A 24,817-nucleotide genomic window follows, 5' to 3' on the forward strand; every position below is an offset into this window, starting at 1 on the left:
TACACACTAAAAATTGTACAGATTTTAAGTGTACAACTTGGTAATTTTTCACAAAGTGAGTACACTCGTACTGCGAGCATCCGGATTAAGAAACTGAGCATGACATCACCATCATCCCGGAAAGCCCTCTGGGTCCCCTCCTAATCACTCTCTTCCCAGAACCACCACCCTAGCCCTACCAAGAGTAACTGCTCTCCTGGCTTCTGACACCACAGATCAGCTTTGTTTATTTTTTAATATTATATGAACGAGATTATACAATAATTTTTTTAAGGTTTATTTATTTTTGAAAGAGAGAGACTGACTAGCACACATTAGTGTGCTAATGGGAGAGGGGCAGAGAGAGAGGGAGACTCAGAATCTGAAGCAGGCTCCAGACTCTGAGCTGTCAGCACAGAGCCCAATACGGGGCTTGAACTCACGCACCATTAGATCATGACCTGGGCTGAAGTCAGATGCTTAACCAACTGAGCCACCCAGGCACCCCTATACAGTAATTTATTATCTGTGTTCTTTTTTATTCAACATGTTTGTAAGATTCATGCATTTTGTTTCACATGGTTTTGGTTCCCTCATTCTAATAGCTGTTCACTATTCCATTTATGAATATATACCACCGTTTCTTTGTTCATTTTATTGTGTGTGAACATGAGGGATTCCCCCCCCCCCCACTTTGGGTTTCCATTTGCATTTCCTTGATGACTAAAGTTGAGGGGATTTTTATATGTGTTTTTAGCCAATTGGCTCTCTGCTCTTGTGGAGAATGTATTTAAGTCTTTGTCCATTGTTCTCATTAAAGGCAGGTTAAATATATCTCTTTTATTTCCTGCTGACATAGTTTATAGAAGAATGCCATACTGTATAGTATCTATATGTGTTTATTGGTGTGAGATTTTATGTAGCAAATCAATTTGGGAACTGATCAGTGTCTTAAGAAGGAGCCTTTTGAAAATTAGCAGTGCCACCAGTCATTATGTATTAAATACTCATTATATAAAACTGCTTGGCTCATCAGTGATATAAAGAATCACTCAATAATTAATTGCCCTTGTAAATAATTTTTACCTTTCTGTTCCTTAGTTTCCTCATCTACAAAATGGTATGATTGTACAAGATGATGTTGGAGGTTATTGGTGTGTTGTTGTTTTTTTAATGTAGACAACCTTGTTTTTGTCCAGATTTATCCTCTTACTAACAGGATTTTAAGAAATGTTTGAAACTATTGAAGAACTATTAGTATAGTAAAATTGGATTTTGATGGAAATTTAGAGAAGAGAGATGGTTAATCAGGAATTCATTGGGTCAAAGCATTGCTTCAGTGTTTTGTTTGTTTTTTAAAGTTTATTTATTTGAGAGAGAGAGAGAGAGAGAGAGAGAGAGAGAGAGAGAGAGAGAATGTGTGCATGAGCAGGGGAAGGGCAGAGAGAAAGAGAGAGAGGGAAACAGAATCCCAAGCAGGCTCTGCATTGTCAGCGTAGAGCCAGATGCGGGGTTTGATTTCACAAACTGTGAGATCATGACCTGAGCTGAAATCAAGGGTTGGATGCTTAACTGGCCTGAGCCACCCAGGTGCTGCATGCGTCCGTGTTTTTGTTCATTCTTAAACTGTAGGCAGTTACTATCTGTATTCATATAATCTGAACATTTTATGTTAGAAGAACTGAAAACTGAGACAATTGAAAAATAAAAATAAGGGTACCACAGGAGCACTGCATACAGAATGTTATCAGCATATGTATATATTTATGTGTGTACACTTGTTATTTTTTTATATATATAGTCTTTATTTTTAAAAAAAGATACAATACAAATTGACCAAAAGAATAGTTGTTTTATTTTTTTTTTTTAAGAATAGTTGTTTTAAATGGCTCTTTCATAAGCAACAGTGAGAAATCAAGCCTTTCTTAAGAAATAATAAAAGAAATATTTCCTTTTTTACGGTGATTAAATAGTTAAGGACACAGATTTTTTCCCCTTGGGATTATTATCTAAAATCATGGGTAATAAGCCCATAAAAGGAAAGGCAAGTTGAAAGGGAAGACCTGGGTAATAAGGTCATACATGATTATTTGCTTTATATATGCATTATAATTTAACTCTTCTTAAAATTAACGTTGTTGACTTCAAACAAAGTAATCTTTTAGATATATTGTTCACTATGTAGTTATTTACCACAAAAATAAGGTTACCTGAATTTCAACAAGTGGTATTTTATCTTAGTCTAAGCTTGGCTTAATAGTACTACTAACAGCTCTAAATTCTCTCCAGGGTTTAGATTAGAGACACCATAACTAACCTAACAAACATACACCGTCCTTTTCCAGCTCTGCTGTCCTCTGGTACAGCAAACCATTGCACTGTGCACTTCTCCAGTGTTCTCCAAGTGTCCTTGCCAAATGCGAGAGTCCAGCAGACTTCACTTGTGCCTCAGACTTAGCTGTGTAATATTGTTCTACCCAGAATGTGGAACACTAAGAAAAATAAAATCTGTTTATGATCAAGTTTAGGTACTTTCAAAGAGTTTTCTCTCCAGAGTCTCAGGAGCTAATTGTACCTTAAACATATTAGAGAATTTCAACAACTGTTCCACTTTTCAAGGGCTCAAGCTAATTAGATATTGGCCATATTACTTTCACCTCATTTGTCTTCAGATTACCTGGCAAATGTATTGTGTGATTAATACTTTTAAAGCAATATAACTGTACCCAGCAATATAACTGGGACCTCTCTAAATTCCTCTACCTTTTGTTACTATCTATAATACATGAATGTTAAGCCTCACCAAAACAATAGTGTGGATCTTGTTAAGAAAAGGGGCTTTTAGTAGAAAATCAGTAATTTTTAATAAATTCTTCTCTTTGGGCATGTCTGGCTGGCTCAGTCAGTACAGCATGCAACTCTTGATCTTCAGGTTGTGAGTTTGAGACCCACGTTCGGTGTAGAGATTACTTTAAAAAAAAAAGTTAAAAAAATACTTCTCTGTATAAATGTTAGAAAAAAATTCAATGACATAATTTTGGTTGCCTTCCAAGCATTCAGTTTGCTTGTAGTTACTAATTAACAATATTTCCCATCTGTAAGATCAGCTGGATAACTAAATTCTTTCCAGATTTACCTCTCTATGTAAGTTCCTCATCTCTAAAATGTGTATGTATAATAAAAATAACTGAGGAAAATGGTACATGATGGTGATGTAGGAAGATCCTGAACTCCCCTTGTCCCACAGGCGCACTGACTCTACAGCTACATATGAACAGTTTTCCTCTAAAAAAAAACTAAAGACTGGCTGAGTGATGACTACACATTGGACAAATGAGAAGAAAACCACATCCAAGCAGATAAAATGGCCTGGAACAGAGTCTCACCATAAACCCCACTCTCAGGTGACCCATAATCAGGAGGGAACTCAAAACCCAGAATTCCTCCATGAGGAGCAAAGGATTTGAACACCACATTGGGCACCATAACTTTTAAGACTTAAACTTGGGAGATGAGCTCCCAAAGTATCTAAGTTTGAAAAGCAACAGGGCTTGTGTCTCAAGATCCCTAAGACTAGTGATCTGCGACATGGCTTTTATTTCTTCAAATAAGAAATAATGGCTGAAAACCTTCCAAATATGAGGAGGAAACATACCCAGATCCATGAAGCCCAGAGAGTTCAAATTAAGATGAACTCAGAGACCCACCCAAGATACATTATAATTAAAATGTTTAAAGACAGAATTTTTAAAGCAGCAAGACAAAAGCAACTTGTTATATACAGGGGAACCCCCTAAGACTATCATCAGATCCATCAGCAGAAAATTTGCAGGCCAGAAGAGAGTGGCAGGATATATTCAATGTGCTGATAGAAAAAAATTTCCAACCAAGAATACTCTACCTGGCAAAGTTATCTTTGAGACTTGAAGGAAAGATAAAGAAAGAGATTTCCAGAGAAATAAAAGCTAAAGGATTTTATCACCACTAAATTGGCCTTAAAAGAAGTATTAAAGGGACTTCTTTAAGCTGAAAAAACACAAACTAATAACAAAATGTATGAAAGAGTAACTCTTACTGCAAAAGTAAATATATAGTAAAAAGGTAGTAATCACTAGTGAAGTTTCAAAGACAAAAGTAAAAATAACTGATTATAATAATTAGTAAAGGATGTATATAAGACAGAAAGATGTAACATAAAAATATAAAATGTGGAAGGTGAGCTTTAAAATGCGATCAAGGGGCGCCTGGGTGGCTCAGTCGGTTAAGCGGCCGACTTGGCTCAGGTCATGATCTCATGGTCCGTAAGTTCGAGTCCCGCGTCGGGCTCTGTGCTGACAGCTCAGAGCCTGGAGCCTGTTTCAGGTTCTGTGTCTCCCTCTCTCTGACCCTCCCCCATTCATGATCTGTCTCTCTCTGTCTCAAAAATAAATAAACGTTAAAAAAATAAATAAAATGCGATCAAACTTAAGTTATAAACTTAGACTATTGTAGGTATAAGTTGTTATATGTAAGCCTTCTGGTAACCACAAAGCAAAAACCTATACTAAATGCTCATATGATAAAGAGAAAGCAGTATAAGCATACTACTAAAGAAAGCCATAAAACCACAAAGAGAGTGAGGGAAGAAGAAAAGAACAGAGAAGAACTACAAAAACAGCCAGAAGACAATCAAGATGACAGTTAAGTACATACCTATCAATAATTTATGTCAGGGATACAAGAGTGGTTTACTGTCTTCAATCAACAGGTGATAGGCCACATTAATAAATTGAAAGATAATCCTGTGATTAACTCAGTAAATGCAGAATAAGCATTTGACAGAATTCAATATCCATGATAAAAACCCTCAACAAAGTGGGTTGAGGGAATATACCTCAACATAATAAAGGCCATATATGACAAGTCCACACCTAACATCACACTCAACAGTGAACTGCTGGAAGCTTTTCCTGTAAGATCAGGAACAAGATGTGGATGCCTACTCTCACTACTTTTCAACATAGTATCGAAAGTCATAGAGCAATTAGGCAAGAAAAAGAAATTTAAAACATCCAATTTGGAAAAGACATTTGCAGATGATGTGTTACTATATATCAAAAACCCTAAAGACTGGGTCAGCAAGCTGTTAGAGCTAATAATGAATTCAGTAATGTTGCAGGTTACAAAATCAATACACAAAAATCTGTTGTGTCTCTAGACACTAATAATGAACTGTCAGAAAGAAGTTAAGAAAACAATCCTATTCATAATTGCATCAGAAAGAGTAAATTCCTAGGAATAAATTTTGCTAAAGAGGTAAAATACCTGTGTACCCTCAAATACAAAACATAAGGAAAAAATTGAAGATACAAATGAAAAGATATTCCATGCTCATGGATTGGAAGAAATAATATTGTTAAAATGTCTGTATTACCCAGAGCAATCTACATAGTCAATGCAATCCCTATTAAATTTTCAATGGCATTTTTCACAGAAATAGAACAAAGAATCCTAAAATTTGTATGGAACTACAAAAGGCCCCAAATAGCCAAAATCATCTTGAGATGGAAGAACAAAGCTGAAGACATCACACTCCCTGATTTCAAACTCTGTTAACAAAGTAACAAGTAATCAAGACACTATGGTACTGGCATAAAAACAGAAAAATGGATCCATGGAACAGAGTAGAGAGCTCAGAAATAAACCCATACATATATGGTCAATTAATTTATGACAGAGGAAGCCAAGAATATACAATGGCATAAGGACAGTCTCTTCAATAAATGGTGTTGGGAAAACTGGACAGCCACATGCCAAAGCATGGAAACTGGACTCCTATCTTAGACCATACCCAAAAACCAACTCAAAGTAATTAGAGACTTGAACATAAGACCTGAAACCGTGAAACTTCTAGAAGAAAATATAAGTCTTGGCTTTGATCTTTTTTTTTTAATCTGGCACCTTAAGTAAAAGCAATAAAAGGAAAAATATACAAATGAGACTACATCAAACTAAAATCCTCCTTCACAGCAAAGGAAACTCAACAAAATACAAGAGCAACCTACTGAATATGAGAAAATATTTATAAACTATCTATCATAAGGGGAAAATATGCAAAATTTAGAATTCATACAACCCAATAGCAAAAGACAAACTGATTAAAAACTGGGTAGAAGATCTAAACAGACATTTTTCCAAAGAAGACTACAGGTGGCCAACAGTTATATGAAAAGTTGCTCAATATCATTAATCATTTGGGAAATGCAAATTAAAACCATAATGAAGTATCACCTCACACCTGTAAGAATTGCTGTTCTCAAAAGGACAAGAAATAGCAAGTGTTGGCGAGGTAGTAAGAAAAGAGAATTCTTAGTGCACTGTTGGTGGGAATGTAAATTGGTTCAGCCACTATGGAAAATAATATGGAGATTCCTCAAAATGTTAAAAATAGAACTGCCATATGATCTAGCAGTTCTAGGTACTTATGCAAAAATGAAAACACTAATTCAAAAGGATATCTGCTCCCCCATATTCATCACAACACTATTTACAATAGCTGAGATATGAAAACAACCTAAGTGTCCTTTGATGGATGAATGGATGAAGAGATTGTGGTACATACACACACAAGAATATTATTCACTAGAGAAACAAGTGAAATCTTGCCAGTTCAGGCAATATGGATGGAGCTTGTGGGCATTATGCTAAGTGAAGATAGAGAAAGACAAATACAGTATCATCTCTCTTATATATGGAATCTTAACAATTTAAAAATAAAAGAAAGTTGGTACAGAGAACTGACTAGTGATTGCCAAAGGCAGGGAGGGGTTCAGGAGGGTGGGAAAAATGGGTGAAGGGGATCAAAAGGTTTTTAAAAAAAAGAATGAATCAAGGGGCACCTGGGTGGCTCGATTGGTTTAGCATCCAACTTTGGCTTAGGTCATGATCCCATGGTTTGTGACTTCGAGACCTACATCAGCCTCTATACTGACATCTGAGAGCCTGGAGCCTGCTGCAGATTCTGTGTCTCCCTCTGTCTCTGCCCCTCCCCTACTTGCGCACGCTCTCTCTCTCTCAAAAATAAACATTAAAAAAAATTAAAAATAAAAAAGTGTGGATCTTGAAATCATTCATGAAGACACTAACATGCCACGAATTGTAGCTCACAGCTGAGAATGTGCCAGTCAGAATTTTTGCTACACAAAGTAAATCTATCTTCTTAGAAATAAAGTAGTTATGCTCTATAACATTTTCTATACATCTAATGCTGTCTTCCTTGATTTTTTACCTGGTAGTGTATCACACTTTTCTTTTTTTTTTGCATCACACTTTTTATAGGTAGTAATGTGCTATTGCAGTGAGACAGCTTAAGTGCATTTTAGAGACTAGACTCCTGTATCACCATCCTTATCAATTGACATTTATTGAATTCTGGTACTATAAATAATGTATATATATTTTACATGTAGTGAAATACGTGTACATGTTTTCATATAAATTATGCTAAGGCCATTTTCTTTTACATCTATAAGAAAACAGGAGTTCCTGTATAATATAATGGTTTTGAAACTTCATGTCTTACAAGACGATAAAAACAACTCTGCTGGGGGGAAAAAATACCCTGCCTCAAGGTCACTGAGAGAATTAAATAATGTAATGCATACAAATCACTCAAAAATGTCCAGGTATGTTAAGGTATCCTAAGGCTGTATTTTTGCCACTAGTATTTTTGACTAGTTTATATTTTTGTACCTTTAAGCATTGTGTAACTTACATAGTTAATTTATAAATGATATGAATAAACATTGAAGATTGACTCACTACCAAGGATTTTGAGTGATGTGTTGATGATTATGCTGAATGTTAGGCTTAATTTCAAAGATTGAAAAGCATATTTTTAAAAAAAAGAGTGAGACCAAAAACAACCCCCCCCAAAAGTATTAGTTATCCTGTGAACAGAACATTGTTCCTTCCCATTGTTTTAAGTGTTGGGTAAATATAATCTGACACTGAGTTAGATATTAACTGACACCATATCTTGCCTGATCAACCCGCAGTTAAAATTATGAACCAGGAAAACTAGATGGAAACTAACCAAAATCTCCACATGGGCTGGAATAACCTATAGCTGGTTTCAAAATTATGAATAGGTAACCTAAAAATATTTACTCAGATTAAAGTGAAATCATTGAATATGTCTTCCCAATGGAGAATGGGCTCTAATAATGAGATTCTTTTTCTTTGAAAATTAGAACCACTTAAAATTGAATAGGCCACCTCACAGTATAGAGCCGTCTCTATCAGGGGAAGTGTTCACACTGTCATACTGATGTAACCATCATGTATGAGCATGGTCATTTTCACATCCAGCAGGAAATTAAACCATACAACTTCTGAATGTATTGCCAGTTCTGAGATTTCATAAAATTAAATAAATCTATGACCTATTTCAAGTATGGTTGCTTTTAATTTGGGGCTGTCTGTGTTCTCTTTGACATATAAGATGTCAACTGTAGAATTTTTAATCATAAGCAGTTTTATTCTTTTTTTTTTTAATTTTTTTTCAACGTTTTTTATTTATTTTTGGGACAGAGAGACAGAGCATGAACGGGGGAGGGGCAGAGAGAGAGGGAGACACAGAATCGGAAACAGGCTCCAGGCTCCGAGCCATCAGCCCAGAGCCTGACGCGGGGCTCGAACTCATGGACCGCGAGATCGTGACCTGGCTGAAGTCGGACGCTTAACCGACTGCGCCACCCAGGCGCCCCCATAAGCAGTTTTATTCTTAACATTATCTACTATTTGATTCAGGAAGAATAATTTGAGCTGTTTATGTCTACAAGGTACTTATTTATCCACTAAAGAGTATACTAAAGATAAGGTCATTGTAAAAAAAAAAAAAAAAAAAAAAAAAATCAATCTTCCTAAAGGGGAATTCCTCTCTTCTAATGGAATAAATAAGAATCAAAAAACATGAAATGGGGTGGTCATATTCCAAAGTTACACTCAGGATTCGACAAGCACATTTTGCATTGATCATCTTGATATTTAACTTTGCCAGCCTTTCACACATCCCTTCCACCAAAGCAAAAAATTTTGGTATACTAATATAATGAAAAAAACATGAAAACTTAAGTCCCAGAGGGAGAATAGAGTGGATATATTACATCTCTTATTAGACTCATTGTCCTGCTTTTCTTTATCTGGTGTCAGTTCTTTTAGGCATATATATATGCCAATGCTATCACAAGAGCCTAGTGGGCAGTGTTTTCTTTATTGCCTTTTTATGTGTTTCTTTAAGGTTTTTTTGTTTTAAGTATGATGTACTTAATGTCATATTAAGACTTAATGGGACCTCTTAAATCTTAATGCTGACAATACAGTGGTGAACCACATAGATATGGTCACTGCCCTGGTTGCACATATAGCCTAATGGAGGAGAAAAACGATAAGTAAATCAGCTGTTACATAATTATTATAAGTCATGAAAGGAAAGAAACAGAGCACACTCTTAGATAATATGGTGAGGGTGTCACAGGAGAGCGCTGCTTTAGATAAGTGTTGTTAGAGACACTTTTGAAATAACATTTGAGCTGAGACTTGAAGAATAAGAAAAATAATCTTTTCAGGTTATGTCAAGTCCCTGAGGTGCAAAAGAACCAACCTCATTTACATTTTCTTTCTGTGCTTATTTAAAACATAAAAATAACTGATTTAACTTGCTACTGGAATGGTTATGATTTGATGCAGTTCATTTAAATTGTCAGCACCCCAAAATAGTCACCTCTTCATTTTGTACCTTAAACCTGACCCCTGAACCACTCAGTGTAACATGTAGTCTCAAGTTAAATATAACATATTAAATCTCTCCCAGTTTGGCTTCTTAAATCAGGTCACTTTAGGAATGTTGCCAGTGTATTCAGCACTTTACAAGAACTGAAGTCCCAGTTAACATTATACCCTGTTCACAGTCCTTCCAGTTGTTTTCCTTTGTTTCTTCTTCCTAAATCTCTTTTTGGCTCTTAGCTGCATGGCTTCATCAAGAAGCTGCTCTGGTCCATGCTGAAATTAAGGGTGAGGTGGGGAAATTTGATGGGATTACTTTGGAATTCCTCTGACTTCCTCTTTGGTGTTTCTCAGGTAATGGTTCTCTCAGAGGCCAGCAGTTATGAGGAAGGCTTTGGTAGCCAGGACAAGATGTGGGCCTTGACCTGCTGCTGAACTGGTAGAGGAGGGATTGGCTATGTACCTATGACTGGCAGGTCTAGAGAAAAACAAAATACCTGATTCCAGTAGTAGTTAAGACTTGGCTTGTTTCCCTGTTCCCACTTGAAGTTACTGCCTTACAAAGTATTTTTTTCCTGGCAATAATAAAAGTGGTAGGGGTGAAGAGAGAACACTGGACCTTGGAATTTCTCTGTGCCTTCATTTTTTTTCCCCTTATGAGTAAAATGAGAGTGTTGGTATAGATGATCCCTAAAGTCCCTTTTAGGTCTAATATATCATGTTTCTCTTTTAAGCCATATAGTTTTGTTTCTGATGTCTGACTTACATAATGTGTATATTGGGAATTATCTCCCTATATATTAACTTGATACATATGTGGAAATGTCGAGTCCTACTGGTTGAGCTGGATATGCTCATTTCAGAGTGCAGGGTTGGATTGTAATTGGAAAACTTTGTACCACCAGTATCTCTTACTACAAGTTTTTTGTATGCTGTTGAAAGCAGTGGTATTGTATACCCTGAGGATGAAACAAGCTAACTAAACCTGAGTTAGCCTCCAAAGAACAATCAATGAAAATTGTGGTGAATGACTTGAAGATGTGGTTTTTTATTTTGTCAGAGTAGTCAAATTGTATTGAAATAGCACTGTCCTATGTATTCTGAATTTTTTTGCTCTAAATTGGTACCTCCTTCTTTTGCAGGAGCTATTGTGACAATCTTGGTTACCATCCATTAAGTGCTGCTGATTTTGGAAAGATCATGAAAAATGTCTTTCCAAACATGAAGGCACGTCGCCTGGGCACAAGAGGCAAATCTAAATATCCTTTACCAGAATGGTTTTTTTAGTGATCTCTTTAGTAATCACTTATTACAGAACATCTGCTGTTGTAGTTCAACTAGCAACTATATTTAGAAATAAATTTAAGTCAACAGATACAAACAACTCTAAAGCTCTTAGTAGAATAATTGCAAACATTATTTTCCTGGCTATATATCAAACTGCCAGAGAAATAACAAATAGTGGTTTTAGGATTTTGATAGATTTCACCTTGTTCTGTCATTCTCGTGTGTTCTTACTGGTCTGATCTCCTTTTCTTCAATAATAAGAATTAACTGAGACATGCCAGAGTGCAGCAGTAGTAAGTCATATCAATAAAAGTGGAGAAAGATGTTAGCTGTCTTCTTCCTGTAATTTTGAAACATAGGGATCTTCTTGGCAAAATGTACAACATTCAAGAAAAATTCTTGTGGAATTTGTACTGGAAGATTATATTCTCTTTAAAGTATTTTTCAGCCAACCATTTAAAGCCATATTAAAATTAAAGCTAGAGCATACAAAATGTCCCTCTTGTGACAGAGAAATGCTTAGTAGCAAACAGAAGGAAATGAAGATTAAGAACTTATTAAAGTCTTTCCTTCTCTTGGAAGAAGATTGTAAAATAGAGGGTCTCTGTATTAGAAAAACATTATTTCTCATTACTGAGCCCTTGGTCTTTTTCAAAACACAGAAGCTCACTCCTGTGGAGATGAGAGGAAAGGGCAGGGAAGGGGCACTGCTCCAGGTGTTCTCTAGCCACTTGTTGCATGACCCATCATTGTTTCCTGTGTACAAACAAAAATGTCTTGATGGGTCTTTGGCATGTTACAGGTGATAATCCTGTGTGTTTCAGTGGAAAAAGAACTGAAAAGGTTAAAGCCCTTGTGACACTCTTTAAGAGTTGTTTTTGTCCCAGTGCCCTGGGCTACAGTTTCCCTCTGGTGTGCCAGGTTTCCATCTGGATATTCCTTTCCTTCTGACCTGTTTGTTGCTGGTGGTTGGCACAGCCTATTAGGAACACTTATTCATAAAATTTATAACAGATGAAAATCATTTTGTTTCATTTAAGACAGTAACATTCTGCAGACTATTTCAGTTTGAAAAGAGTGAAAGTGTCCTGAGTTTATAATATTATGGTTGCTCTTACCGAAGAACTCTGAAAGTAGTTGTTATCTCATGTTGATTGTATTCTTATGTATGGCTACTTCTCAAATGCTAATTATATAAGTAGTTCATTTAATTTAGAATGCTTTAGACCTTAACTGTTTATTACATATTGCTACAGTGGACTAAGGAAAAAAGCCTTTGTTCACATGCCAACACTGCCCAATCTTGATTTTCACAAAACTGGAGATGGGGTAAGAATTCTGCCTTTTCTTTTTACTAAGTAGAGTCATGCCTTATTTTCAGCATTGAAAAGCATACTGCATAGTCTCCTTTTGATAAAACCAGGGACCAGGAACTATGCCTTTTACAAAATATGTAAGACAAAAAATTTAACAGTGGCTGAAAAATGTTAAAATATCTGACTGTGACAACATGGCTCATGAAATTAGGGGTAACAAAAATCTAAACTGGTTTCTAGATACATCCATGATATATATTGACAATAGGTATATTGTCAAGAGGAGAGATTAAGGTGTGGGATAATATATATATATATATATATAGTATGAATGTCTTTTTTTTTCCTTTTTGATTTACTTATATATTTATCTAATACCACCTTGGTGTACAAAAGACTTGGGGTGGCCAAAAGTATAAAGAAGACAAAATATATAGCTAGTGGCATAGTTTGTTTTATTGATGTCAGAAGAGGCTTTTAGAAAGATTCACAATATCTCTTAGCCTTCATATATGTTTAACAACCATTTAAATGTTGTATTCATAGTGCTGCTGGTAACTGTGCCCTGGTGGGGATAGGGATAGGCCTCTTCTTTGCAAGGCTCTTATATGCCTGCCAGCAGGGCATTTTATATGACTTTGACCCGACAGATATAGATTGCGTCTTCTAATTAAGAATACATGTCTTCGATGTGCTTCAGTTTAATTTCTCTGAGTTTTCTTTTATATTAACTTTTCCTTTTTCCTTCATTTAGTTGGAAGGAGCTGAACCTTCTGGGCAGCTTCAAAATATTGATGAGGAAGTTATCTCTTCTGCTTGCCGTCTTGTGTGTGAATGGGCCCAGAAAGTGTTAAGCCAGCCATTTGACACGGTCTTGGAATTAGCCCGCTTCCTTATAAAAAGTCATTATATAGGCACTAAGTCGATGGCAGCTCTAACGGTAATGGCAGCGGCACCACCAGGTACATAATTACCGTTAATAAGCTAAAACTGACAGATATTACTATATTTTAGAGTTGATAGCAAAAAAAGAGTTTCACCAGAGAACTTCTTTGTCTTTTTAGTGTTTGTATGAGTTTACTGTCACTTCACTTAGCACTAAGTTCAGATGAATTTGTTGAGCCAACAAAAATAGTAGTAATTATAGTCATTTCATTGTAAAGCTTAAAGCTATAGTTTATTTTTCTATAGTACATTTCCCTGCTGAAACATGAAACTTTCAAGATTTCCCGGTTGATATTCCATTAATATTTTTATTGCTATTTTAAAATTCAAAGAATATGTACTTTTAAGTATATGTGTGTCTAAATTAATAAATATTAGATAAGATTAAATGTTTTAAATGACTTGCTAGATTCCTTTAGAAACTAATACTTAGGTTATTATAAAATATTATTAAATTTTATAAAATATATAAATTATAAAATGATAGTAGCGTTATTATAAAATAGCAAAAGTGATTTTTTAAAAATATATATTCAAATGAGTATTTTTGTTTAAATAGGGATTTTTTCATTTGACAGTTTTAGGAAGTATTGGAATAAACGACTCTCTCCTAAATTAGTAACAAAGTATCTGTTTTGATGCAATTTTTAAATATCTCATTTCAGTCATACCTTATAAACTTAAGGAAAAGTCTAAGTTGTTATTACTCTAGGAAATTATAATTTCTGCGAAAAATATATTAATGTGAAACTTGTTTTCCAGAGATGATTCTTCTGATTGTTAAGTGTAAACAACTTTAAATCTACAATAGATTCATCCCAGCCAGAATTACAGTTCCTTAAATAACTTCACTTTTTAAAAATGTTAGTAGTTTTAACAATTGTCTTCCTTCCAGTTTATGTTTATCAGAAGATTTACATATTTGGGGGAGGGGTGTATAATTGTTCTGTCCTTTCATTTTATTGTCAATTGAGGACTCACTTCAAAATAATCTCTTACCGGAGCTTTGTCATGATTCTCTCTGTCTAGATTGTAAACTGTGACTTAAATCTGTTCGCTTACATATGAGCAGGAGAGTGCTTGGGTAGCCTTACCTAGCTAGGTAGCTTGTATATGTTACCTCATTTCTTCCCTCCAGCAGTCCTGGGAGGCATGTGATATTCATTCCCACTTTACAGATCAGGAAACAGGTTTAAGAAGGTTAAGTAATTTTGTCCATTGCCAGATAAGTAGTGGGACCAGGATCTGAATTCTGATTTGTCAGGTCTCACAGCCCAGGTTGGCTACATTACTATACTGTCTTCTTCGGGAAAAATGAGGTTTTAAAAGATAATGGGCCCTTCAACTTTCCGTGTTCTCTTTCTCCTGCCTCTACTGATACCCAATAAGTACTTTAATAAGCTGAGGACTTGGTAGGTATCAGGGAACATGAAACGTTTCTTCCTTCCTTATTTTCACAAAGTCTGACTGAGAGAAGTGGTGAATGGATGAATGAATTTTTAAAGCAGAAGTGTAAAGAAAGATGTGTTTTTAAGCAAAAATACTAAAAATTTCATATATAAATATATGTTTCACTTTGTGAAAATAGCTTGGGAAGTTGTTACTTTAGCAATTAATTATATCATTACTCAGAGCATTTTTAGACTCTTAAAATTTTGTTCTCAGCCACTGCCGTATTTTTTAATACCTTTGGTATTAATTTAATTTGATTTAATTAATTTAATACCTTTGGTAGTGATTAATGTTCAATCGTTTGAAGGTGAATTTGGTTTTTTATAAAAATAGTCTCCATATTAAGAACAGGTTGTGTTACAAATGTCCTTTTTGTAAGTCAGCTGCTTGGAAATCATTCCTGTCCAGAAACCCTGGCAGGAGGGAGACATCTGAGCTTTGAGCCATTGGCAGAGGCTTTTGGGTGCAGGTGCTGAGAAGCCAGAGCTGAGGCTGGGGGCCAAGAGGGAGCAGTACAGTCTGAGATGGATTTGAAGAGGAAAAATTGGCACTAAGGTGATCAAAAGATGAGGGATTTTTGAGGAGTGAGCATGTGGGAAAAAGTTTACAGTCACTTCTTTTTCTCCGTCCTGTTCCCCCTCCCCAAATTGTTGATGAAAAGCAGAAACTAGGCTGGGGAAAGGAAAGGCAAGGTGTACCAGCAGGATGGCGTGGTCCTCCCCTTTGCTCTCTGCTGTTTTTACCAACCACAGCTTAGTTTCTAATGATTGTAATGCTACACCCTAAATATGAAAAGAGCTTTTTAAAAAATTAACTGTATCACATCATCAGTCCTTAACTTAAAATTTATCTCTTGCTTGGTTTATCATTCGTCTTTTCTCACTGTTGCTGTTACTACTGCTTTAAAAAGTTTTCTCAGTGACACTTTTTCAAAATATCTTAACCTCAGTTTTATTCAGAAGCTCTGCTTATTTCTCCTATGTCATACTGGAATAATTGTATAGTAACAGTTAAAATAGTCCCTCTTTTTGTAAATTTCTGGTAGAATTAAAGACTTGTTTTCCCTGTACACATTTTTCTAAATATGAACGGTTTCAGCAAATATTTATTGAATACCCCTTGTAGGCTGAATATTTAAATCATGAAAATGCATGAATTTCTAATTAGAGAAGGTGGAAGGAAATTTCTGACATCTGATAAAATGCGAAACCTGCTCCCTTGGCATTTATTTATCTTAGCTTCTGCATATTTATGTCATAGCTACTACTCTTTTCAAAACCTTCATCTTGTTATTGCTGATTTAATTGAAACTGTCACCTCATTTGAACCATATTTTAAGGTGTCAGTGAAAACAGTACTGACAAATGCTTACAAACTGAAAGTGTAACCCTTATGTTTTATTAAGAGATTGTGAGTTAAAATTTGCTGGTTTTGGTTGCTTTGTCCAGTAGATGGCTACATATTCAAAGAAATTGAGTTGTAACTGCCTTCTGTAAAACAGAGTATTTATTTTAGCTTTCTTTTCTGTTTATTTTCAGGAATTAAAGGAATTACCCAGCCGTCTGCTTTTATACCTACAGCTGAGAGTAATTCTTTTCAGCCTCAGGTGAAGACTTTGCCTTCTCCTATTGATGCTAAACAGCAATTGCAACGGAAGATTCAGAAGAAGCAGCAAGAACAAAAACTACAGTCCCCTTTGCCAGGAGAATCCTCAGCAAAAAAACCAGAAGGCGCTACAACCAATGGAGTGACTAATCTTTCTAATGGAAATCCTGCAATCCTTTCTCCTCAGCCTATTGGTATCGTTGTGGCAGCTGTCCCTAGTCCCATTCCGGTAATATCATTAAATAAGTGTTTGACCTCACTGGGATGGTGGGAGATCATTTGTTTAATTAAAAGAGGCACATGAGCGGTGCCTAGGTGGCTCAATTGGTTACGCATCGGACTCTTGGTTTTGGCTCAGGTCATGATCTCTCAGTTCCTTAGATCGAGCCCCGTGTCAGGCTCCACACTGACAGTGTGAAGCCTGGTTGGGATCTTGGGATTCTCTTTCTTTCCCTCTCTCTCTCCCCCTCCCCTATGCTCTCGCTCTCTCTCTCTCTCTGTCAGTAAAAAAATAAAGAAACTTAAAAAAAAAAGGTACATAAGAAGGAGGCAATTATAGGTATAGATTCAGTACAAATTAATTTTGTGAGCACATACATATTCAGCTTCAGTCATTTGTCTTTTAGTCACAGTATACGATGTTGATTACAAAGCAAGGTATATAATGAACATAAGTGAAAATACAGAGATTCAAGACATGCACAGTATGCATACATAACCAGTCAGAGCTTTATGTTAAAGAGGAGTCATTTTCAGAATTGGTTCATCCCTAGCTAAGCCAAGATGATCAGTTGCAAACTTTTTTTGGTTTTTGGTTTAAACTCTTCTTCTTTTTAACATTCAAATGGAGCAAAGTTGTAATACATATTGATAAACTTTAATGTAGACTTATAAGCTATGGCTTGCTGGACATAGGGCCTTGGACAAGTCTCCCTTAGCTATTCTGAGACCGTTTCCTTATTAACAAATAGAGAGTATAGTCTTCTATCTCACATAACTGAGGTTATGATAAAGGGGCTTTTAAAATGAGAGTGCATGGGGTGCCTGGGTGGCTCAGTCAGTTAAGCGTCCAGGTCCAGGTCCCGATCTTGCGGTTTGTGAGTTCGAGCCCCATGTCAGGCTCTGTGCTGACAGCTCAGAGCCTGGAGCCTGCTTCCGGTTCTGTGTCTCCCCCTCTCTCTGCCCCTCCCATGCTCATGCTCTGTCTTTCTCTGTCTCTCAGTAATAAGTAAACATTAAAAATTTTTTTTTAAATGAGAGTGCATCATGCTACAACAAAGTGGTATTTTATGTTATTATTGATGGTATTGTTGAGGTATTTTATCAAATTTGTTTTTCTTATCATCATCATTATCATGTCATTAAAACGTGGTATACCTGGTAAGCATACTCTTATGCTATTCACTATAGAGAAAATTTGTGGAGGCAGTAGTTTTATCTGAGACCTTATCCACAGTGATTTAATTACTAATGTCCAAGGTAGATGCATTTACAGGACAGTTCCCCCACCATTCCCCCATGAGTGAGTCGTTTTCTTGGCCCAAAGGTAGATACCTTTATAGTTGCATGTTTCTTCAAGATTTTGTCATCTCTTCCTATCACCTCCTTAAAAATGATTATTTTGGCAAGTATTCATCACAAATGTGAAGTTTTTAGTCTTGTTTATTGAAAAGTATCTTAATGTTTTTCTTACATATTTTTATTTGATAACTATATTGCACTGTGTTGCATCTTTTATAATATTTCTGTGTCTGATACTGGTCTAACATCATACATATATAGAACTCTCGTCTAAGAAAGGAACTGTTTTGTTTTTTTTTCTTAGCATTACATTTATTAATGCCTTCATACTATACAGATACGTGAATTGCTGTTTATATCCTAAACTCGTTAAATCTGACTTTTTTGTTTTCCACCTTTTAACAGGTCCAGCGAACCAGGCAATTGGTAACTTCACCAAGCCCAATGAGTTCTTCTGATGGCAAAGTTCTTCCCCTCAATGTACAAGTGGTCACTCAGCACATGCAGTCTGTGAAACAGGCACCAAAGACTCCTCAGAACGTTCCAGCCAGTCCTGGTGGGGATCGTTCTGCCCGGCACCGCTACCCTCAGATCTTACCCAAACCAGCTAACAGCAGTGCACTCACCATTCGCTCCCCGACTACTGTCCTCTTTACTAGCAGTCCCATCAAAACCGCTGTTGTGCCCACTTCACACATGAGTTCTCTAAATGTGGTGAAAATGACAGCAATATCTCTCACACCCAGCAACGGTAGTGCCCCTCTTAAACATTCTGCCTCAGTAAACAGTGCTACAGGAACAACAGAGGAATCCAGGACCATTCCACAGATCAAGAATGGTTCTGTCGTATCACTTCAGTCTCCTGGATCTAGGACCAGCAGCACCGGGGGATCATCTGCTGTGGAAGTCAAAATGGAACCTGAAGCATCATCAGATGAGCATCCTGCACAGTGCCAAGAGAACTCTGATGGGACAAAAGCTCCCAAAACAACACCTAATGCCCTTTTGGGGCAGAAAAGTAATACAGATGGAGTAGTGCAAAAACCTTCAAATGAAGGTGTCACTGAAGTAAAAGCAACTAAGGTCTGTGACCAGAGGACCAAATGTAAAAGTCGCTGTAATGAAATTCCGCCAGGCACTTCAACAGGCAATAATCAAAGCACTATCACTCTCTCAGTTGCCACTCAGAACTTAACTTTCACCAGCACCAGCTCACCAGCTAATGGTGACTCAATAAATAAAGACCCTAAATTATGCACTAAAAGTCCAAGAAAGCGACTGTCTTCTGCATTGCAAGAGTCCCAGGTGCCTCCCATAAAGAAACCAATTGTGGAACAGCTTTCTGCAGTTATCATAGAAGGTCAGAAACCAGGCAGTGTTGAGAAGGACCAAAAGGTTCCACATTCAGGGAAAATAGAAAGTTCAACAGCCGGTGCTCAGATTCCTAGCAAGGTATCAATAAATGTCAATTCACACATAGTGGCAAATCGACCCTTGAATTCTGCTCTCATTGCTAGTGATTCAGCTTCCGAACAGCAAACACCATCATCATCTCCAGATATCAAAGTAAAACTTGAAGGGAATGTCTTTCTTTTGGACAGTGATTCAAAACCAGATGGCAGCTTTAATTCAAACGAATGGCAACAGGTCAGTAAGGATTCTGAGTTTATATCTGCCGGCTGTGAACAACAACAAGATATCAGTGTTATGACAATTCCTGAGCACTCTGATATCAATGACTTAGAGAAATCTGTTTGGGAATTAGAAGGAATGCCACAGGATACATACACCCAGCAGCTGCATAGCCAGATACAAGAATCTTCTTTGAATCAAATACAAGCACAGTCTTCAGATCAGTTACCTCTACAGTCTGAACTGAAAGAGTTTGAGCCTTCTGGTTCCCAGACAAATGAAAGCTACTTTCCTTTTGATGATGAGCTTACACAAGATAGTATTGTGGAAGAGCTAGTGCTTATGGAGCAGCAGATATCAATGAACAATTCTCATTCTTATGGTAACTGTTTGGGAATGGCCCTTCAGAGTCAGTCAGTAACTCCAGGAGCTCCAATGTCATCTCATGCCTCCAGTACCCACTTCTACCATCCAATCCATAGCAATGGCACTCCAATCCACACACCCACACCCACTCCTACTCCAACGCCCACCCCCACCCCAACCCCAACTCCAACATCTGAAATGATTGCTGGGTCTCAGAGTCTGTCCCGGGAGAGCCCTTGTTCCAGGCTAGCCCAGACCACACCTGTGGATAGTGCTTTAGGAAGTAGCCGACACACACCCATTGGTACTCCACATTCTAACTGCAGCAGTAGTGTCCCTCCCAGCCCTGTTGAATGCAGAAATCCGTTTGCATTTACCCCAATAAGCTCCAGTATGGCGTATCATGATGCCAGCATTATCTCAAGTAGTCCTGTGAAACCAATGCAAAGACCCATGGCCACACACCCTGACAAAACCAAGCTTGAATGGATGAATAATGGGTATAGTGGGGTTAGTAATTCGTCAGTTTCTGGCCATGGCATTCTCCCAAGCTATCAGGAACTAGTGGAAGACCGTTTCAGGAAACCTCATGCTTTTGCTGTGCCTGGACAGTCTTACCAGTCTCAATCCAGACATCATGACACTCATTTTGGTCGTTTGACTCCTGTCTCTCCTGTGCAGCATCAAGGTGCCACTGTAAGTAACACCAACAAACAGGAGGGTTTTGCAGTCCCTGCTCCTCTTGATAATAAAGGAACTAATTCATCTGCCAGCAGCAACTTCAGGTGCCGGAGTGTGAGCCCTGCTGTTCATCGCCAACGTAATCTTAGTGGAAGCACCCTGTATCCAGTATCTAATATCCCCCGATCTAATGTGACCCCCTTTGGAAGTCCAGTAACCCCAGAAGTTCACGTTTTCACAAATGTTCACACAGATGCATGTGCCAACAACATAGCTCAAAGAAGTCAATCAGTTCCATTGACGGTCATGATGCAGACAGCCTTCCCGAATGCTCTTCAGAAGCAAACAAACAGTAAAAAAATAACCAGTGTTTTGTTGAGTAAACTTGATTCTGACAATGATGATGCAGTAAGAGGTTTGGGCATGAACAACCTGCCCTCCAATTACACAGCCCGGATGAATCTCACTCAGATTTTGGAAACTTCCACTGTTTTTCCTAGTGCCAATCCACAGAATATGATCGATTCCAGCACTTCTGTTTATGAATTCCAAACACCATCTTACCTCACTAAAAGTAATAGCACCGATCAGATCAGTTTTTCTCCTGAAGATAATCAAGCACAATCAGAAATCGGAGAGCAACAATTAGATTTCAATAGCACTGTTAAAGACCTGTTGAGTGGAGACAGCTTGCAATCCAACCAGCAGCTGGTAGGTCAGGTAGCGTCTGATCTCACTAATACTGCGTCTGATTTCTCTAGTGATATCAGGTTGTCTTCTGAGCTCTCAGGCAGCATCAATGATTTGAACACTTTAGACCCAAATCTACTGTTTGATCCAGGGCGTCAGCAGGGACAAGATGATGAAGCTACACTGGAAGAATTAAAGAATGACCCATTATTTCAACAAATTTGCAGTGAATCCATGAGCTCTATGACTTCATCAGGTTTTGAGTGGATAGAAAGCAAGGACCATCCTACTGTTGAAATGTTGGGTTAAATAGTGTTTTATAATATGTAGCACACTGTATCTAAAGACATATGTATTGTATTTGTCTTAATGGAAGTGCCTCCCGCAGCAGAAACACTTAACTATTAATTGTGACATTTTAAAAGAGTTTGCTGCAGAAGTGGTTTCTTCTTCAGTAGGAAATGGTTAGACTTGCCTCAGTTCTTAACAAGTTTCTGAAGACAGTAGGCTGTAGGAGAACAAGTATTAGGTTTTAAATTTTATAATGTTGCCCCATGTAATCACATTGTTGGCTAGTAAGCAATTGACTAACCAGCTTTTACAAGAGCAGTCTAGATCTTTATTTTGTGTGAGTTCATTTTAATTCATCAGTTGATCTGCACAGAATGTAGAGGAAACCATTGATTTTAGGTATAGGCTATTTTTTTGTTGTTGTTGGCATTATCTTTTAGATATGAAATCATAGCTAAGGTAAATTGTAGAGAAGAAGGTCTTCCTTGAAACAGGGATAATATTCAGGTTATTATCGGTATTTAGGCTTGAAGCATAGAGCTACTGTAGAATGAACAAAATCTCCGTAGGGCTTTCTGGGACTTCAGTACCATTTGCACCTGCATTTTGAAGGGCTTAAATAGGAGAAAATAATGGAAAATTAAATGTTAATTTAAGGAAAGCAAAAGCTGCACTAAAATTTTTAAAAGGAAAAACTAGTAGCCATTTATATTTGTGACTTTGCATTAGTCTTATTTTAAAATTTAATTTCAGTATGGAGCCAGCACACACACAGAGACCTGCATACACGTGTGAGTGCACGCGCACACACGAGAACTCCAAACATTGTAGAATCTATTACTAGGATAAATACAAGCATGTTAGAAAAATATTTTATGTTTTATTGTTTGGAAATTGAGATAGGGGAATTTAGAAAGAATAAAAGCATTTTCTTAGTTCTATCACAACGGCTACCTGCACATATTAAAATTCTATTTAAGATTTAATTTGAAGTTTTCTAATTATAATATTCTTAAGTCCTCAATTTAGTGACTGACTCCTTCACTCCTGAATATAGTAATACATGTTGATCATGGGATCCAAATAAACAGGAAGGAGATGACATAAAAAACAAACAAACATTTCGCCACCTAAGGTCTGAAGCCACAAATCTTTATGTCTCTGCTAAAGGGGACATCAATAGTACTTGAAGAAGAGGAGCATTTTATTACATGCTTAATTTATTTATTGTGATAACCACAATTGCAAAAGAAGCACTCAGGATTTGTTTTAAAATGTTTCTCTGTTTGGCTCCCATTTTGTTTTATGAGTAATTATTTATGAATTTCTTGTTGACACAAATCTGCTCACTAGTCCGCTCCGTTTGAGTGAATTTAGGATTTCTTTCAAATAGATTTCAAAATTGCCATTAAGTTTTTAAAGCTAACATTAAACCATTGCTATGCTACTTTGAGCCTAGCTAAGCTTTCCTTTACCTTAATTAGCAAGCCAATGAGAAGACTACAATCAATGAATATTTAACAAATGTGATGAAGGGTTTAATTTAATAAGGTTTCATTGCTCAATAAATTTGCAAGGTAGGGTATTAACATATTTTGATAAATAAACGGTGCTAGGGTTGGCTCAGAGGTTTATATACTGATATGTCCTAGTTATTGGCGTTTGTGTGTGTTTGCTGTTATTTGATTTAATGATCTGTTAGGTATTTTTTCTTGATGCTAATTATTTCTTCACTGTACATTGAGACACAGCACTACTGCACACCAAAGTATGCAATACCCAAAGGAAACTGTGTGATTTCTTTTAACAAATGATGGGAGCCTTTCTAGATGAGATACTCTGAAAAGGAGATTTTGAGGCCATTCTAATCCCTTGTTTACATTATTAGCTTCCTACTAATATAAAAATAATGGAAATCTTTTTTTATAAAAATATAAAGACTGGAGGATTTTTAACCCTCTGTACAGTATTGCAGCAAACACTTTAAATTTGGCTGAATTCGTCCAGCAAACTTTCTGGGGTTCATATATTGCACTAAATTTGTTGAACCTGTGGTAGGCACATCTCTTAGGATAAATGCAACCAATACAGTCCACAGATTAAACTTTTTAAATGTGTTTCATTATGAAAAGACAAAATGTCATCAAAGTGACAGATAAAATTGTCTTATGTAGCAATGTGCATTGATCTCAATGAGATATTTCTATTTCTTATTCTCTTACATGAGAATATTACAGCAGGAAGAATTAAGTTTAGTTTGCTTCACCATGTTAATACATGATCACAAAATGTGCATGAGTGTTATTGACTTATCTTGTACAGTACTAGGTATTCCTGTAACCACTTTTTTTTTTTCTTGGCTGTATTGAAACTGGTTCAGTGTTAACCAGGCAAGCATAGTTATTCACGAGTTACTTACTTTTTTATGTTGACTAATTCTGCTTAGTTATTGTTGAATATGTTCTTTTCTCAGATTATTTTCATTGTTTTCATGTTTAAAACATTTTTCATACTGTTTATCATGATAAGACTTCATGAAGTAAATAATTTTGCATATAATTGCAATAAGCACTGACTTTTGAACTGAAAAGAAGGAAAGTGTTTTGTTTTTTTTTTTTTTTGTGCAGTGCATCTGAGGTTCATATAATAGTCTTGTACTATAATGTGCTTTACTACACCATAAATGACAAAAAACAAGCCCTGTTTCATGTTTTCATTTAGTGCAAAAAGTCAGATTTCCCCAGTGTTTTGTTGTCTGTTGTACCTGCTGAAACTCCAGTAGTTGAATATTGCAGTAGCATTTCAGTTCTCTTTTTTTATTGAAAGTGCTCAAAAATTGTTTTTTAAATGTTTTCAAAAACAATTAAAAACATTTTATATTAAACTGACTGGGTCTTAAGGTGATTTGTGGGATCCATCTTACATAGGCAGTGTGCCGTTTTCAAACAGACCTGATGCCATTCTTCCTTAGATCTCATGAAATTCATAGAAATGGATAAAAATCAGCACAAGGCTGAACAGGGCTGCTAATCTTCTCTCTGTTATTAATCCAACAGGATACACAGGTCTGATTTTATTCATCAGAACTCTGCTGTTCACTTAGGATTTATTACTGATGAGTGGTAAATGGCACGGAGCTTTATGTTATCCCCAAACATCTTTGCTTTTGCTGGTTCACATAATGTTTGCTTTAAAGTGCTAGTCTGTGGAGTACCTAGGTATGTATATTTTTGAAGCTTTGAATAGAAGTATAGTAGGAAAAAAGTGGAGAAAATTCTGAAGCACAA

At 36.6% G+C, this 24,817-nt stretch overlaps 1 protein-coding gene across 2 annotated transcripts in view; it reads left to right on the top strand.

Moving 5' to 3' along the window:
• RFX7 (regulatory factor X7) overlaps positions 1-24,414 on the top strand; it is a 135,167-nt gene extending 110,753 nt beyond the window's left edge. For both annotated transcript variants that reach the window (XM_030318117.1, XM_030318118.1), the window contains 5 exons: positions 10,887-11,003; positions 12,276-12,360; positions 13,102-13,309; positions 16,283-16,578; positions 18,276-24,414. In XM_030318117.1, coding sequence (XP_030173977.1) covers positions 10,887-11,003; positions 12,276-12,360; positions 13,102-13,309; positions 16,283-16,578; positions 18,276-21,548 — 3,979 coding nt within the window. In that variant the 3' untranslated portion in view covers positions 21,549-24,414. The remainder of the gene's footprint in view (positions 1-10,886; positions 11,004-12,275; positions 12,361-13,101; positions 13,310-16,282; positions 16,579-18,275) is intronic.
• The last annotated feature ends 403 nt before the right edge of the window (positions 24,415-24,817 follow it).

The sequence above is a fragment of the Lynx canadensis genome, chromosome B3 (genome assembly GCF_007474595.2).
Source record: "Lynx canadensis isolate LIC74 chromosome B3, mLynCan4.pri.v2, whole genome shotgun sequence".
Lineage (NCBI taxonomy): Eukaryota > Metazoa > Chordata > Mammalia > Carnivora > Felidae > Lynx > Lynx canadensis.